The following is a 17204-nucleotide window of genomic DNA, read 5'->3' as shown; positions in this document are numbered from 1 at the left end:
CATTTGAAAATTTCTTCTTATTTGGAATATTTATGTCTTGCATTTCCCTGATTTTTTGCGGAAGCTCCAGCCATTGCTGCTCTGCTGTCCTTCCTGCTAGTGTCCCTTTCCAGTCAACCTTGGCCAGTTCCCCTTTCATGCCATTGTAATTTCCATTATTTCACTGAAATACCGACGGCACACTGGAATTGAGTTTCTCCTTCTCAAATTTCAAAGTGAACTCGATCATATTGTGATCACTGTTCCCTAAGGGTTCCTTAACCTTAAGCTCTCTTATCATCTCCAGATCATTGCACAACAGCTGATCCCCTAGTGGGCTCAACAACAAGCTGTTCTGAAAAGCCATCCCTTGGATATTCTTCAAATTCTCTCTTGAGGTCCAGTACTAGCCTGGTTTTCCCGATCCACTTTCATGTTAAAAATCCCCAGTGCTCATCATGACATTGCCCTTCTGACACGCCTTTTCTATCTCCTGCTGTAATTTGTAATCGTCATCCCAGCTGCTGTTTGGAGGCCATCAGATAGGAGGTACAGAAGCCTGAAGGCACACACTCTGCAATTCAGGAACAGCTTCTTCCCCTCTGCCATCCAATTCCTAAATGGACATTGAACCCTTGGACACTACCTTACTTTTTAAATGTATATTATTTCTATTCTTTGCCTGATTTTTATTCTATTCAACATACATATACTGTAAGTGATTTACTTACTGATTATTATTATTTTGGTTTTTCTATATTATGTATTGCATTGAACTGCTGCTGCTAAGTAAACAAATTTCACGTCACATGCTGATGATCATAAACCTGATTCTGATTCCTGGTGTGTTTTTTTTTACAATGACTGTACCTCCACAGCCCTCTGGGGTAGTGAATTCGAAAATTTTTGTACTGTGTGTATTAAGTTTCTCCCCACTTGGTCCTGCAGCTATAATCAATGTTCTAGACTCTAGCAGGGGCTGCAATTGATCTATTAAGCCCTGTTTAAATGAAAATAAGTTTTGATACGATCTTCACGTTGTGGAAAGACTAGATTTACAAGGAGAGGCTGGATAAGTTTCTCTGGAGTGTAGGAGGCTGAGGGGTGACCTTATAGAGGTATATAAAATCATGCAGGACATAGAAGTGAATGGCTTGTCTTTCACAGGGTAGGGGAGTCTAAAACTAGAGGACATACATTTCAGGTAGAAAGGAAAGCTTTGAAAGGAACCTGACACAATGTTTTCCACATAGGCTGCTGGGTATAGAGTGTAAGCTACTGGGAAACTTGTAGAGCGGGTACAGTTACAATGTTTAAAAGGCATTTGGACAGATAAAGGAAGAAAAACAGGCCATGTGCAGACAAATAGGACTAGAACAGGTAGACCTTTGTGACTGAGTTGGCGCTGCAGGGTCTGTTTCATACTGTGTAACTCTGAACTCTAGGGAACGTAGGGATAGATCTTGGGATTAGAGGGGGTGGGATGGGATGGGGTAGGTGGACAGAAGTGATACAGCCTGTGTAGCTTTTCTGTAGCTGGCAGTTTTGGGAGTGATTCTTCTGGAGTTTTGGGGAAGATATTGTATCTAGTGTAGTATGGCTTTGTTTAAATCTAAGCTGGCAACTAATAATGGAGCAATGCTGATACTGGGCAGGTCAAGTACAATGATTTGTTTGAAGAAATAGTAGTTAGGATGTATAACAAACACCTGTTTAGACCTAAAGTGAGAACAGCTTTCTGTACTTAAACTGTTTATTATAGAAGGATATAATGAGTATTTTTTTAACATTGGATTTTTACTCTGCAGCCAAGGTGTGCCGTACCCTTTGATAGTGAGAGACACCTTAGAGAAAACTGTCGGGCTTTGATTAATAACAAGGGAAACGGTTGATTAGATGGCTGTTACTGGGCTTAGTAAACTGGAGGGCCATTTTCATTGCTGCAGCTTTATCGTGCAGTTTGCCTGTATTCCCTGGTGCAGTCTGTGTGGGAGTGAAAGCATGCAGAAGAGGGGGGAAATGGTTCAGTCAATGAATGAGGAAAGGGCTGTTTGACAAGAATGTGTAAAGGAGACCGGTGTTGAATTTGTAGTTTCCCTGAGTAATTCTGGCACTGGGATCAGGACTTCAGGGAAGCAGGTCCTTTAGCCTAGCTCCTCCATGCCAACCAGTTTCATGAGATTCTGCAGATGTTGGCTCAACACAGTGCTAGAGGAACTCAACAGGCCTGGAAGGCTGAAAAATTACAAAGGAAATTATAGGCCAGTTAGCCTGACTTCAGTGGTTGGGAAGATGTTGGAGTCGATTAAGTATGGGGTTTCAGAGTACCTGGAGGCGCATAGGAAAGCAGGCTAAAATCAGCATGGTTTCCTTGAGCTGAAATCTTGCCTATTAAATCTGTTGGGATCCTTTGAGGAAATAACAGACAGGGTGGACAAAGGATAGTCAGTGGATGTTTATTTGGACTTTTAGAAAGGCCTTTGACAAGGTGCCACACATGAGCAACACACATCAAAGTTGCTGGTGAACGCAGCGGGCCAGGCAGCATCTCTAGGAAAAGGTACAGTTGACGTTTTGGGCCGTGACCCTTCGTCCTGATAGAATATAGTGCAAGGAAGTGTATGGTCATAGAGTACAGCACAGGAGCAGGCCATTTGGCCCACAATGCTGTGCCAAACCAGCTAAATAGCAAATCAAAAACACCCAAAGACTAATTACTTCTACCTACACCATGTTCACATCCCTCCATCTTCCTTACATCCATGTGCCTATACAAACATCTCTTAAAAGCCTCTAATGCATTTGCCTCTACCACCATACCAGACATTGCATTCCAGGCATCCATGACTGAGTAAATAAAACTTGCCCCTCACATTCCCCTTGAACCTACCCGCTCTTACCTATGATGTTTATTCCTGAGGACTCTTATCTATTGCATCACTTGCTCTGAGTGTGTTAATATATGGCTGGATTTGTCAATAAATAGATGTAATTTAAGCCAACTTAATTATTTTCTCTGGAGAAAGGTTTGTGAAAATCTGCATCGCGAATATTATTTTTGAAGACTTGCTTGATTCATTCTTTATATTCTGCACTGAGCTGATTTGAGTTTTCACATACTGAGTTTGTGTACTTGAAAGGGTCAATGTTAATTACATTCATCGATATCTTTCTGTTTATAGGGGCAATTCTTTGATGAATCCTATGGATTTTATCCAGGACAGATGTTGTTCGGAGCAGCTAAAGTTTTCTCCAATGTGCAATGGTTATCTGGTGTCCGACCTGTATTGAGCAAAAAGAGCAAGTTTAAAGCAGTTGTTGAAGAAGTAAGTTCTTCTGCTAAGTACAAAGAATGTGTTTCAGTAGAAGGTATTGTCATCTGGGTATTGGGTGATTTTATGGGAATTAAATAGATTTTTGTATTTGTGGGTTGACTGTTTCTCAGTTTGAACATAGAACATGGAATACAGGTCCTTTGGCCCACGATGTTTTGCCAACCTTTACTCTGAGATCAGTCCAACCTTCACATCCTGCGTAGCCCTCCCAATAGATTCAAGGAGAAACACTAGAAATGTTTAAAAGATATTCTATAAACTGTCAGAGTAGTAATCAGCATTTCAAGATGAGCTAATATTTTTACAGTTTAAACTGTGTGACCCTGATTAGAACATACATGAGCATTACGTGGAAGAGCATTGGAACAGACTCTTTGGCTGATGAGGTCTGTGCCAGACACAATACCAAATTAAACTAAATGTCTTCTGCTTGCATGTAATCTGTAGCCTTCTATACCCTGATATTCATGTATCTATCCAAAAGTCTCCTAAATGGCACCATTGTATGTTTTCACCAGTGCACTGCCAACCTATTCCAGATATGCATCATTGTACATAAAAAATTATATTTCCTTATTATACTGAAAAATGGTAAATCTTGCCTACTGTTCATTGTACATTGAGGTTGAGCAAGTTAAATCAATAACAGTGCAGAATAAGACCATAAGATGTAAGAGCAGAAGTAGGCCACTTGACCCATCAAGTCTTCTCTGCCATTCCATGGTTGATTTATTATCCCTCCCAAATCCATTTTCCTGCCTTCTCCCTGTAACCTTTGTCATCCTGACTAACCAAGAACCTATCAACCTCTGCTTTAAATATACTTAATAATTTGGCCTTATGGCAATGAATTCCACAGATTCACCACCCTCTGGCTAAAGAAATTTCTTATCAACCCTATGCTTCATAAACCACTGGCTTGGTGTGTAGGTCTTAACAACAATGTGAAGACTTTGGGGAGGATGCAGAAATTATTTACAAAAATGATTCTATGGCGGAGAGCCTTCAGGTGCGCACATAAATTGGAGGGCTGTGATGCCCCTCGTATAGGAAGATGCTTAAAATTGTGAAGGGTTTTAGCACTGGAAAGAAATATAATTTTAATAATGTTGGTATCAGAGAGGATCTGGAAAGTATGGATTGGGATAGATTGTTTTCTGGCAAGTGTGTACTTGGTAAATGGGAGGCCTTTAAACGTGAAATTTTGTGAATATGGAGTTTATTTGTTCCTGTCAGAATAGAAGGCATGGATAACAGATTATGGAACCTTGGTTATAGAGATATTGAGGTGCTGGTTAAGAAAGTGTAGGTCCATAGTGGGTATAGGCAGGCATGAACAAATGAGATACCCGAGGAGTATAAGAAATAAAAAAAGAACATGCTTCTGTAGATATATTAAGAAATGGGTCCTCTGGAAGATCAGTGTTAATCTATGCATGGAGCTGAAACAGATGGAGATCTTATTAGATTTTTTAAAAAAATCTGTATTTACTCAAGACACAGTGTATAGATATGAGGCACCCTCTCCCCATACCAGATGGTGATGCAGCCAGTTAGAATGCTCTGCCTGATACATCTGTAGAAATTTGTGAGTGTCTTTGGTGACGTACCAAATTTCGTAATGAAATATCTGATCAAACTGCAGTTAAATGTTTATTGAAATATCTAAGCAATTCATAAACATGGGCCTCTGAATTTTTGTTTTGCTCTCCTGCACTGTGAATGAGGCAGCTTGTCTTTTGTGGGCATGGCACCCAGAGCAACATGGACAGATGGTTGGGCACAGTGAAATGCTGCACTGAAAGACCAACCACTCTTTTTCACTTAAGCAATGAAACTTCCATTTTGTAAGTACTGGAGCTACAAAGCAGACGTGTCCATTCTATCTGAGGTTTACCCTTTGGTTGTAACCTACATTGGTCCATCTTGTCTCACCCCTTAAAAATTAATTCACTGCTTCTTGTGGCAGTGAGCTCCACTTAATCACTTTCTGGTAAAGAGACTCCTGTCGAATTAGCTGTTGAGTTCATTGAGTACTTTTTTTGACCACTGGCTCTAGAATCTGAGTTGTGAAGCTTGTGCAAATGAATCATAATGACCTGAAGTATTTCCTATTTGCAGGTACAAGTGGTGGAGCTTAGAGTTTCTTGGATCACAAAGAGTTTTTGTCTTGGTGGAAGTGAGAGTGTTTACCCTCCGTCTCCGCTCATTACACAGGAGAACTTGCCCAGGTAGTGCAATCATTTATTCCTTTACATCATTTAAATCTGACATGCATGAGACGCATGTTAAACAAGCTTGCAAGTCCACCACTGATAACGTTAGCTGTGTTTGTTGACTGCACAAAAACTCTTAATTTTAAATCCTTTGATTTTTCATCCCTCAGCTTTCCTTTCCTCAACAGAGTGGCTTAGTCTCTTGTCCTTTCCTGCAATACTGTTGGGTTCTTGGCACACATGGCTGGATGGCTTATAATAGGAAGGTGAGGCTGGTAGCTCAGAGATGTTTCTAGGAGTGACACAGGAAATAAAAGCTATCTGGATAGTCACAACATGGGCTTGATGGGCCAAAGAGCCTTTATTTTTGCTGTATTAATTTTTCTAATCCCTGTCAAGAATTACCTCACACTCCTAACTTTAGTTTCCAAGCATATCACAGAATGGTATGGCACAGGCCAACCAAGATTCTATTAGTCCCATTTGCCTGTAATTTGGCCCATATCCTTTGGTCTTTCCCATCAAATCTAGTCCCATTTCCCTCCATTGGTCCTATATCCCTTGGACCATAAGACATAAGACACAGGCCATTTCTTTAGCCAGAGGGTGGAAATTAGGCCATTTGGCCCATTGAGTCTTCTTCACCATTCAATTTTGGCTGATCCTTCTCCTTCCCCCCCACCCCCCCCCAACACCATTCCCCAGTCTTCTCCCTGTAAAATTAGATGCCGTGTCCAATCAAGAACCCATCAATCTCTGCCTTAAATACACCCAAAGACCTGGCCTCCATAGCTGTCTGTGGTCACATGTTCCACAAATTCATCACCCTCCGGCTAAAGAAATTTCTCTGCTTCTCTGTTTTAATTGGGCACCCCTCTATCCTGAGGCTGTACCCTCTTGTCCTAGACTCCCCCCCCCCCCCCACCATGGAAAACATTCTTTCCAAGTGTACGCTGTCTAGGCCTTTCAGCATTTGAAAGGTTTCAGTGAGAATCCCCCCCCCCCCCCCGCCATCCTTCTAAATTCCAGCGAGTACAGACCCAGAGATATCAAACATTCCTCATGTGATAATCCTTTTATTCCCCGAATCATCCTTGTGAGCCTCCTCTGGAACCTCTCCAAATCCAGTACGTCTAAGGAGCTCCAAACTTCACAATACTCAAGGCGAGGTCTCACCAGTGTTCTGTAAAGCCTCAGCATGACATCCCTGCTCTTATATTCAAGAGCTCTTGAGATGAATGCTAACATTACATTTGCCGTCCTCACCACTGACTCAACCTGCAAATTAACCTTTAGGGTGTTCTGCACAAGGACTCCCAAGACTCTTTGTATCCCAGATTTTTTTGGACTTTCTCCCCATTTAGAAAATAGTCTGCACATTTATTTCTGCTACCAAAGTGCATGACACGCATTTTCCAACATTGTATTTATTTAATTTGCCTTTTTCTTGAATTTTCTCCTAATCTAAGTCCTTCTGCAGCCTACCTGTTTCTTCAACACTATCTGCCCCTCCACCAATCTTCATATCATCTGCAAACTTGGCAACAAAGCCATTTATTCCATCATGTAAATCATTGATATATAGCATAAAAAGAAGCGGTCCCAACACTAACCCCTGTGAACACCTCAAGTCACTGACAGCCAACCAGAAAAAGATCCTTTTATTCTCACTCGCCACCTCCTACCAATTGGCCAATGTTAATTTTCCTATAATACCATGGGCTCTTAAATTGGTAAGCAGCCTCATGTGGCACCTTGCCAAAGCGGCCTTCTGAAAGTCCAAATATGCAACATTCACTGCATCCCCTTCATCTATCTTACTTGTAATCTCCTCAAAGAATTCTTACAGATTTGTCAGGCAAAATTTGCCCTTAAGGAAGCCATGCTGACTTTGTCCTGTGTCACCAAGTACTCCATAACCTCAGTATTAACAATTGACTCCAACATCTTCCCATCCACTGTGGTCAGGCTAACTGGTCTATAATTTCCTTTCTGCTGCCTTCCTCCTTAAAGAGTGGAGTAGCATTTGCTATTTTTCAGTCCTGTAGCACCTTGCCAGAGTCCAATAATTTTTGAAAGATCATTGTTAATGTTTCCACAATCTCTACCGCAACTTCTTTCGGAACCCTAGGGTGCAGTTCATCTGGTCCGGGAGACAAATGTACCCTTGGGTCTTTCAGCTCTTTGAGCACTTTCTCCCTTGTAATAGTAACTGCACCCAATTCTCTTCCTTCACACACTACAACATCTGGCACACTGCTAGTGTCTTCCACAGTAAAGTCTGCAAAATACTCATTTAGTTCATCTGCTATTTCCTTGTACCCTGTTATTATTTCTCTGGCCTCCTTTTCTAGCGGTCCTATATCCACTCTCATTTCTCTTTTATTATTTTACATGCTTGAAAAAATTTTTACTATCCACTTTGATATTGTTTGCGAGCTTGCTTTCGTTTTTCATCTTTTCCTTTATGATTTGTTTAGTTGCTCTCTGTAGGCTTTTAAAAGCTTCCTAATCCTCTATCTTCCTCTATTTTTGCTTTGTTGTATGCCCCCTCTGTTGTTTTTACATCAGCTTTGACTTTCCTGGTCAGCCACGGTTGTACTATTTTGCCATTTGAGTATTTCTTCTGGTTTGGAATACATCTTTCCTGCACCTTTCTCATTTTTTTTTTAGCCCAGAAACTCTCGCCATTGCTGCTCTGCTGTCATTCCTGCCAGCATCTCCTTCCAATTTACTTTGGCCAACTCCTCTCTTATACCACAGTAATTTCCTATACTCCACTGAAATACTGCACATCAGACTTTACTTTCTGCATATCTAATTTTGAGTTGAACTCATATTGTGATCACTGTTACCTAAGAGCTGTTTTACCTTAAGCTCCCTAATCGCCTCTGGTTCATTACATAACAACCAATCTGGTATAGCTGATCCCCTAGTACGCTCAATTTCCAGACTACTTTAAAAAGCCATCTTGTCGGCATCTCACTCTCTTGAAATCCATTACCAACCTGATTTTCCCAATCAACCTGCATGTTAAAATCTCCCACGACTATCATAACATTGCCCTTTTGACACGCCTTTTCTATTTCCTGTTGTAATCTGTGGTCCACATACCAGTTACTGTTGGAGGCCTGTATATAACTGCAATCAGGGTCCTTTTACCCTTGCAGTTTCTTAACTGAACCCAGAAGAATTCAACATCTTCCGATCCTCTGTCACGTCATTCTGCTGATTTGATGCCGTTCTTTACCAGCAGAGCCACACCAACACCCTCTGCCTACTTTCCTATCCCTCCGATACAACATGTAACCTTGGACATTCAACTCTCAACTACAACCATCCGTTGGTCTTTTCTGTCCCTGTACATTCAATTACCAGTTAAATGTTATTAATGTAACTGCTTTAACCATTTCCTGACACTCGTTTCATATACTGAACACTTGGAGGAAAAGTTTACAATATTAGTAAATGCCAAAGCATGCAAGCTATTAAGTATATATGTTGTGCTGAATAGAATTTTAAAATTAAACTGCATCACACCAGCAGCCCATGTTGTTGCCCTTTGTTTTAAGTTCAATTGTATATCTTGTATGTTCTAAACTTGCCCAATTAGTCCATGCAACAAAATCTCTTCCTGAGCTAGTCCCGTTTTCCTGTGTTTAACCCATGTCCCTCTAAACCCTTTTGTATTTTAATTCCACCTCATTCCAGTATGTCCATCTATGGCCTCCTCCACTGATGAGGTCACACTTAGGTTGGAGGAACAACACCTTGTATTCGATATGAATAGCATCCAACCTCATGGCATGAACATCGATTTCTCAAACTTCCTGTAATGCCCCCCACCCCCCCTCACCGTTTCCCATCCCCATTTCCCCCTCTCACCTTATCTCCTTGCCTGCTCATCGCCTCCCTCTAGTTCTCCTCTCGCCTTGTTCTTTCTTCCATGGCCTTTTCTCACTTTCACCAATCAACTTCTCAGCTATTTGCTTCACTCCTCCCCTTCCAGGTTTCACCTATCACCTGGTGTTTCACTCTCTCCTTTCCCCTCTTAAATCTACTCCTCAGCTTTTCTTCTCCAGGCCTGCTGAAGGGTTTCGGCCCAAAATGTTGACTGTGTTTTTTTTTCCATAGATGCTGCCTGGCCTGCTGAGTTCCTCCAGCATTTTGTGTGTTTCTCTAATTTCCAGCATCTGCAGATTTTCCCTTGTTTGTGATTTTAAACTCTTCTGGTTTTGTTTTATATATAGACCCCCAATAGTAACAGGGACATCAAGGAGCAGGTAGTGAGGCATATTCTGGAACGGTGCAATAATAGGGCTGTTCTAATGGGAGATTTTAACCTTACTAACATTGACTGGCATCTCCTTAGAGCAAGGGGTTTAGATGGGGTGGAGTTTGTTTGTTAGGTTTCCTGATGCAACATGTAGATGAGAGGCTGTACTTGATCTGATATTAAGATATGAACCTGGTCAGATGTCAGATCTCTTGGTGGGAGGGCATTTTGGAGGTGGTTGTGGCGGACGGAGCAGAGGTGCTCGACGAAGGTGCTCGCCTTCTACAGGACCCTTCCACTAAGCACATCTTTCCCTCTCCACCCCTCTCCGCTTTCCACAGGGATCGTTCCCTCCGTGTCTCCCTGGTCCATAGAACATGGAATAGTACAGCACATTACAGACCCTTCAGCCCACAATGTTGTGCCGACCCTCAAACCCTGTCTCTCATATAACCCCCCACCTTCAATTCCTCCATATACCTGTCTAGTAGTCTCTTAAACTTCACTAGTGTATCTGCCTCTACCACTGACTCAGGCAGTGCATTCCACGCACCAACCACTCTGAGTTAAAAACCTTCCTCTAATATCTCCCTTGAACTTCCCACCCCTACCTTAAATCCATGTCCTCTTGTGTTGAGCAGTGGTGCCCTGGGGAAGAGGCGCTGGCTATCCACTCTATTCCTCATAATATCTTGTACACCTCTATCATGTCTCCTCTCATCCTCCATCTCTCCAAAGAGTAATGCCCTAGCTTCCTTAATCTCTGATCATAATCCATACTCTAAACCAGGCAGCATCCTGGTAAATCTCCTCTGTACCCTTTCCAATGCTTCCACATCCTTCCTATAGTGAGGTGACCAGAACTGGTCACAGTACTCCAAGTGTGGCCTAATTAGTGTTTTATGGAGCTACAACATTACATCGCGACTCTTAAACTCTGTCCCTCGACTTAAGAAAGCTAACACCCCATAAGCTTTCTTAACTACCCTATCTACCTGTGAGGCAACTTTCAGGGATCTGTGGACATGTACCCTCAGATCCCTCTGCTCCGCCACACTACCAAGTATCCTGCCATTTACTTTGTACTCTTCCTTGGAGTTTGTTCTTCCAAAGTGTACCACCTCACACTTCTCCGGGTTGAACTCCATCTGCCACTTCTCAGCCCACTTCTGCATCCTATCAATGTCTCTCTGCAATCTTTGACAATCCTCTACACTATCTACAACACCACCAACTTTTGTGTCGCCTGCAAACCTCCCAACCCACCCTTCTACCCCCACATCCAGGTCATTAATAAAAAAAAATCACGAAAAGTCGAGGTCCCAGAACAGATCTTTGTGGGACACCACTAGTCACAATCCTCCAATCTGAATGTACTCCCTCCACCACCACCCTCTGCCTTCTGCAGGCAAGCCAATTCTGAATCCACCTGGCCAAACTTCCTTGGATCCCATGCCTTCTGACTTTCTGAATAAGCCTACTGTGTGGAAAGCGCCCAGTGAGCGAGTGGGCCAGTGAAGGAGTGGAGCTTTGACTCGAGAGGCTTCGACAAGAAGAGGCGGAGGACAAGCTTGCTTGCAGTTAGTCTTTACAATGCCTCCTGAGATGTGAGATGTGGCAGTCTTGGGGGAACGCCCCTCTCCCGCAGAGTCACATCTGCCAGAAGTGCATGCGGCTGGGCGATCTGGAAGACCGTGTAAGGAATCTAGAGCAGCAGCTGGATGACCTTCAACTCATAAGGGAGAATGAGGCAGTCATAGATGAGAGCTACAGGGAGGTAGTCACACCTAGGCTGCTGGAAGCAGGATGTTGGGTGACAGTCAGAGGGGGGAAAGCGAAGGTGAGCAGACAGGTAGTGCAGAGCACCCCTGTAGCCATTCCGCTGAATAGTAAGTTTACCGTCCTGGATACTGTTGGCGGGGATGACCGACCAGGTGTGAGTCACAGTGGCAGGGCCTCTGGCACTGAGTCTGACTCTGTGGTACAGAAGGGTGGGACAGAGAAGAGGAGAGCTGTCGTCATTGGAGACCCTATAGTCAGGGGAGCAGACAGTAGATTTTGTGGACGTGAGAAGGACAACCCGCATGGTTTGTTGCCTCCCGGGTGCATGACATCCTGGTACGAGAGGGAAAGCAACTAGAAGTCATGATACATGTTGGTACCAACGATATAGGCAGGAAGAGGGATGAGGTCCTGAAGTGTGAGTTTCGGGAACTAGGCAGAAGGCTGAAGAGCAGGACCTCAAGGGTGGCGTTCTCAGGATTGCTGCCAGTGCTACGTGATAGTGATGGTAAGAACTGGAGGAGATGGCAGTTGAGTGCATGGCTGAGGAGTTGGTGCAGGGAGCAGGGTTTTAGATTTTTGGATCATTGGGATCTCTTCTGGGGAAGGTGGGACCTGTACAGATTGGATGGGTTGCACCTTAACCCGAGGGGGAGCAATATCCTTGCAGGTAGGTTTGCTAGCATGGTTCGGGAGGGTTTAAACTAATTTGCAAGGGGATGGGACCCGGACAGCAGTGAAAGAAGTGCATGGAGTAAAGCCAGATCTAACATGTAGAGAGGCTTTGAGGAAAGAGAAGCAGAATAAAGGGTGTAAAGGTAGTAAGGCAGAAGGGCTAAAGTGTGTGTACCTCAGTGCAAGAAGCATCAGGAACAAAGGTGATGGACTGAGAGCTTGGATACATACATGGAATTATGATGTAGTGGCCATTACAGAGACTTGGCTGGCACCAGGGCAGGAATGGATTCTCAATATTCCTGGATTTCAGTACTTTAAAAGGGATGGGGGGGGAAGGGGAGGAGGGGTCGCATTACTGGTCAGGGATACTATTACAGCTACAGAAAGGTTGGGTAATGTAGCAGGATCCTCTTTGAGTCAGTATGGGTGGAAGTCAGGAACAGGAAGGGAGCAGTTACTCTATTGGGGGTAACAGTAGAGATAGAGGAGCAGACTGGGAGACAGATTTTGGAAAGGTGCAAAAATAGCAGGGTTGTTATCATGGGTGACTTTAACTTCCCTAATATTGATTGGCACCTGATTAGTTCCACGGGTTGAGATGGAGCAGAGTTTGTTAAGTGTGTCCAGGACAGATTCCCGTCATGGTATTTTGACAGGCCAACTAGGGGGAATGCCATACTAGATCTAGTACTAGGTAGCGAACTGGGTCAGGTCACAGATTTCTCAGTGGGTGAGCATCTGGGGGACAGTATCCTCTGCTCCCTGGCCTTTAGCATTATCATGGAAGAGGATAGAATCAGAGAGGACAGGAAAATTTTTAATTGCGGAAGGGCAAATTATGAGGCTATAAGGCTAGAACTTGCGGGTGTGAATTGGGATGTGCCTGGAGGCTGTGGAAGTGAGCGAGGTCCTCAATGAATAGTTCTCTTCGGTATTCACCAATGAGAGGGAACTTGATGACGATGAGGACAATATGAGTGAGGTTGATGTTCTGGAGCATGTAGCTATTAAGGGAGAGGAGGTGTTGGAGTTGTTAAAATGCATTAGGATGGATAAGTCCACGGGGTCTGACGGAATATTCCCCAGGCTGCTCCACGAGACGAGGGAAGAGATTGCTGAGCCTCTGGCTAGGATCTTTGTCCTCGTTGTCCACGGGAATGGTACTGGAGGATTGAAGGGAGGCGACTGTTGTCCCCTTGTTCAAAAAAAAGGTAGTAGGGATAGTCTGGGTAATTATAGACCAGTGAACCTTACGTCTGTGGTGGGTCCACACATCCCTCCCCACAGATCTCCCACCCGGCACTTATCCCTGTAAGTGTAAGTGCTACACCTGTCCCTACACCACCTCTCTTGCCACCATTCAGGGCCCCAAACAGTCCTTCCAGGTGAGGCAACACCTCAATTGTGAGTCTGTTGGGGTCATCTGTTGCATCCAGTGCTCCCGGTGTGGCCTCCTCTACATCGGTGAAACCCGACGCAGATTAGGGGACCGCTTCGTCGAGCACCTCCACTCTGTCCGCCACAGCAGACAGGATCTCCCGGTTGCCACCCACTTCAACTCTGCTTCACATTCCCATTCAGGTATATCCATACATGGCCCCCTCTAAAGCCATGATGAGGCTAAACTCAAGTTGGAGGAGCACCACCTCATATACCGTCTGGGATGTCTCCAGCCCCTTGGTATGAACATTGAATTCTCCAACTTCCGGTAATTCTCTTCCTCTCCCTTCCCCCATCCCAGTTTCTCTCTGCCCCTCCCTCGGCTGCCTATCACCTCCCTCATGGTTCTGCCGCCTTCTACTACCCATTGTGCTTTCCCCTATTCCTTCTTCACCTTTCCTACCTATCCCCTCCCTACCTCCCCTCCCCCACCCCTTGATCTTTCCCTTTACTGGTTTTTCACCTGGCACCTACCAGCCTTCTCCTTCCCACCTTCTTTATAGGGCCTCTGCCCCTTCCCTCTACAGTCCTGACGAAGGGTTCCGGCCCGATCATTTCCAAGGATGCTGCCCGAACTGCTGAGTTCCCCCAGTGTGTTGTGAGTGTTGCTTTGACCCCAGCATCTGCAGAGTACTTTGTATTCAGGTGGAGTCATGTCAGGAAGTGTATGGTCATGCATTCTGGTAGAAAAAATTGAATGGTTGACTATTTTTCTAAATGGAGTGAAAATACAAAAATCTGAGGTGCAATGGGACTTGGAAGTTCTTGAGTGGGATTCCCTGAAGGTTAATCTGCATGTTGAGTCTGATGAGGAAGGCAAATGTAATGTTAGCATTCACTTCGAGGACTAGAATAAAAAGCAAGGATATAATGTTGAGACTTGATAAAGCACTGAAGCCTCACTTGGAGTATTGTGAACAGTTTTCGGTGCCTTATCTCAGAAAGGATGTACTGAAACTGGAGAGGATTCAAAGGAGGTTCACGAAAATGATTCCAGAATTGAATAACTTGTCATATGAAGAGCGTTTGATGGGTCAGGGCCTGCATTCACTAGAATTCAGAAGAATGAAGGGTGACTTCATTGAAACCTATCAAATGGTGAAAGGCCTTGATAGAGTGGATGTGGAGAGGGTGTTTCCTATGGTGGGAGAGTCTTAAGACTAGAGGGCACAGCCTCAGAATAGAGGGGCGAACTTTTAGAACGGAGATGAGGAATTTCTTTAGCCAGAGGGGGGTGAATCTGTGGAATTCTTTGTCATAGGCAGCTTTGGAGGGCAAGTCTTTATGTATGTTTAAGGAAGAGGTTGATGTATTCTTGATTGGTCAGGGCATGAAAGGATACGGGGAGAAGGCAGGAAATTGGGGCTGAGAGAAAAATTGGAACAGCCATGATGAAATGGCAGAGCAGACTCGATGGGCTAAATGAACTAATTCTGCTCATATATCTTATAGACTTATGGTATTGTGACCATAACTGCGCACACTGCTACAGGTGCAATTCTACCAATATCTTGCCCAGCTGTAATATGACACTCCTTCTCTTGTACTCAATGCTTATAGGAAGTAAATCAGTAGGGAAGTTTTGTTGTAGAAGTGCATTTCTGGCCCCCAACCAGACTGCTTTATATTTGTTATTATAAAAGGTGCTAATTAGTAAAAGCCTTCAGCAATTTCAAAACCTTTTCCCTTGTATATTCATTGTGACCAATACTAAGGCAGAGGCTAGTAACACATTTTATGTATTTTTGTATGAATACTTCAAAAAACTAAAATTTGACTCTCCTTGGAAATTGTGATTGTGGAATTGTAGTGGGGTGGAGCTGATGCATCTCTGTGTGGTCGTGTAGGTTTGGAACACATCTTAAAGAAGCCTCTGGTAGGGAGGTAAGGAGATTTTCTACAAGTATATGAAGAGCAAGAGGATAAGGCGTGAGAGAATAGGACCAATCAAGTGTGACAGTGGAAAAGTATGATTGGAACCGGAGGATAAGAAGAGATACTTAATGAATACTTTGCTTCAGTATTCACTACGGAAAAGGACCTTGGCGATTGTAGGGATGACTTACAGCGGATTGAAAAGATTGAGCATATACACAATAAGAAAGAGGATGTGCTGGAGCTTTTCAAAAGCATCAAGTTGGATAAGTCTCTGGGACCGGACGAGATGTATCCTAAGCTACTGTGGGAGGTGAGGGAGAACGTTGCTGAGCCTCTGGCAATGATCTTTGCATCATCAGTGGGGACAGGAGAGGTTCCGGAGGATTGGAGGGTTGCAGATGTTGTTCTCTTATTCAAGAAAGGGAGTAGAGATAGCCCAGGAAATTATAGACCAGTAAGTCTTTCTTCAGTGGTTGGTAGGTTGATAGAAAAAATCTTGAGAGGCAGTATTTATGAACATTTGGAGAGGCATAATATGATTAGGAATAGTCAGCATGGTTTTGTCAAAAGCAGGCTGTGCCTTATGAGCCTGATTGAATTTTTTGATGAAGGTAAAGCAGTAGCTATAGTGTATATGGATTTCAGCAAGGCATTTGATAAGGTGTCCCATGCAAGGCTTATTGAGAAAGTAAGGAGGCATGGAATCCAAGGGGACATTGCTTCGGGATCTAGAACTGGCTTGCCCACAGAAGGCAAAGAGTGCTTAGAGATGGGCCATATTCTGCATGGAGGTTGGTGACCAGTGGTTTGCCTCAGGGATCTGTTCTGGGACCCCTTCTCTTTGTGATTTTTATAAATGACCTGGAAGAGGAAGTGGAGGGATGGTTTAGCAAATTTGCTGATGATACAAAGGTTGGAGGTGTTGTGGATAGTGTGGAGGGCTGTCAGAGATTACAGCGGGATATTGATAGGATGCAAAACTGGGCTGAGAAGTGGCAGATGGAGTTCAACCCAGATAAGTGTGAGGTGGTTCATTTTGGTAGGTCAAATATGATGGCAGAATATAGTATTAATGGTAAGACTCTTGGCAGTGTGGAGGATCGGAGGGATCTTGGGGTCCGAGTCCATAGGACACTCAAAGCAGCTGCACAGGTTGAGATTCTGTGGCTAAGAAGGCATGGGCCTTCATCAACCATAGGATTAAGTTCAAGAGCCGAGAGGTAAAGTTACCGCCGTATAGGACCTTGGTCAGACCCCACTTGGAGTACTGCGCTCAGTCTGGTCACCTCACTACAGGAAAGATGTGGAAACTATAGAAAGGGCGCAGAGGAGATTTACAAGGATGTTGCCTGGATTGGGGAGCATGTCTTATGAGAACTTTTCTGGGCCTTTTCTCCTTTGAGCGATGGAGAATGAGTGGTGACCTGATAGAGGTGTATAAGATGATGAGAGGCATCGATCGTGTGGATAGTCAGGCTTTTTTCCAGGGCTGAAATGGCTAGCACGAGAGGGCACAGTTTTAAGGTGCTTGGAAGTAGGTACAGAGGAGATGTTAGGGGTAAGTTTTTTTTTTCCCCCACAGAGAGGTATAAATGTGTGGAATGGACTGCTGGAAGTGGT

General features: G+C 43.9%; 1 protein-coding gene across 3 annotated transcripts in view; it reads left to right on the top strand.

The window, feature by feature from the left end:
- ube2o (ubiquitin conjugating enzyme E2 O) overlaps window positions 1–17204 on the top strand; it is a 156658-nt gene that overhangs the window by 73778 nt on the left and 65676 nt on the right. For all 3 annotated transcript variants that reach the window (XM_072242695.1, XM_072242693.1, XM_072242692.1), the window contains exons 6-7: window positions 3162–3305; window positions 5436–5545. In XM_072242695.1, coding sequence (XP_072098796.1) covers window positions 3162–3305; window positions 5436–5545 — 254 coding nt within the window. The remainder of the gene's footprint in view (window positions 1–3161; window positions 3306–5435; window positions 5546–17204) is intronic.

This window comes from Mobula birostris, chromosome 24 (genome assembly GCF_030028105.1).
Source record: "Mobula birostris isolate sMobBir1 chromosome 24, sMobBir1.hap1, whole genome shotgun sequence".
Classification (NCBI taxonomy): Eukaryota; Metazoa; Chordata; class Chondrichthyes; order Myliobatiformes; family Myliobatidae; genus Mobula; species Mobula birostris.
Note: the sequence above shows the minus strand (reverse complement) of the source record. Positions and strands in the feature narration are given on the sequence as shown.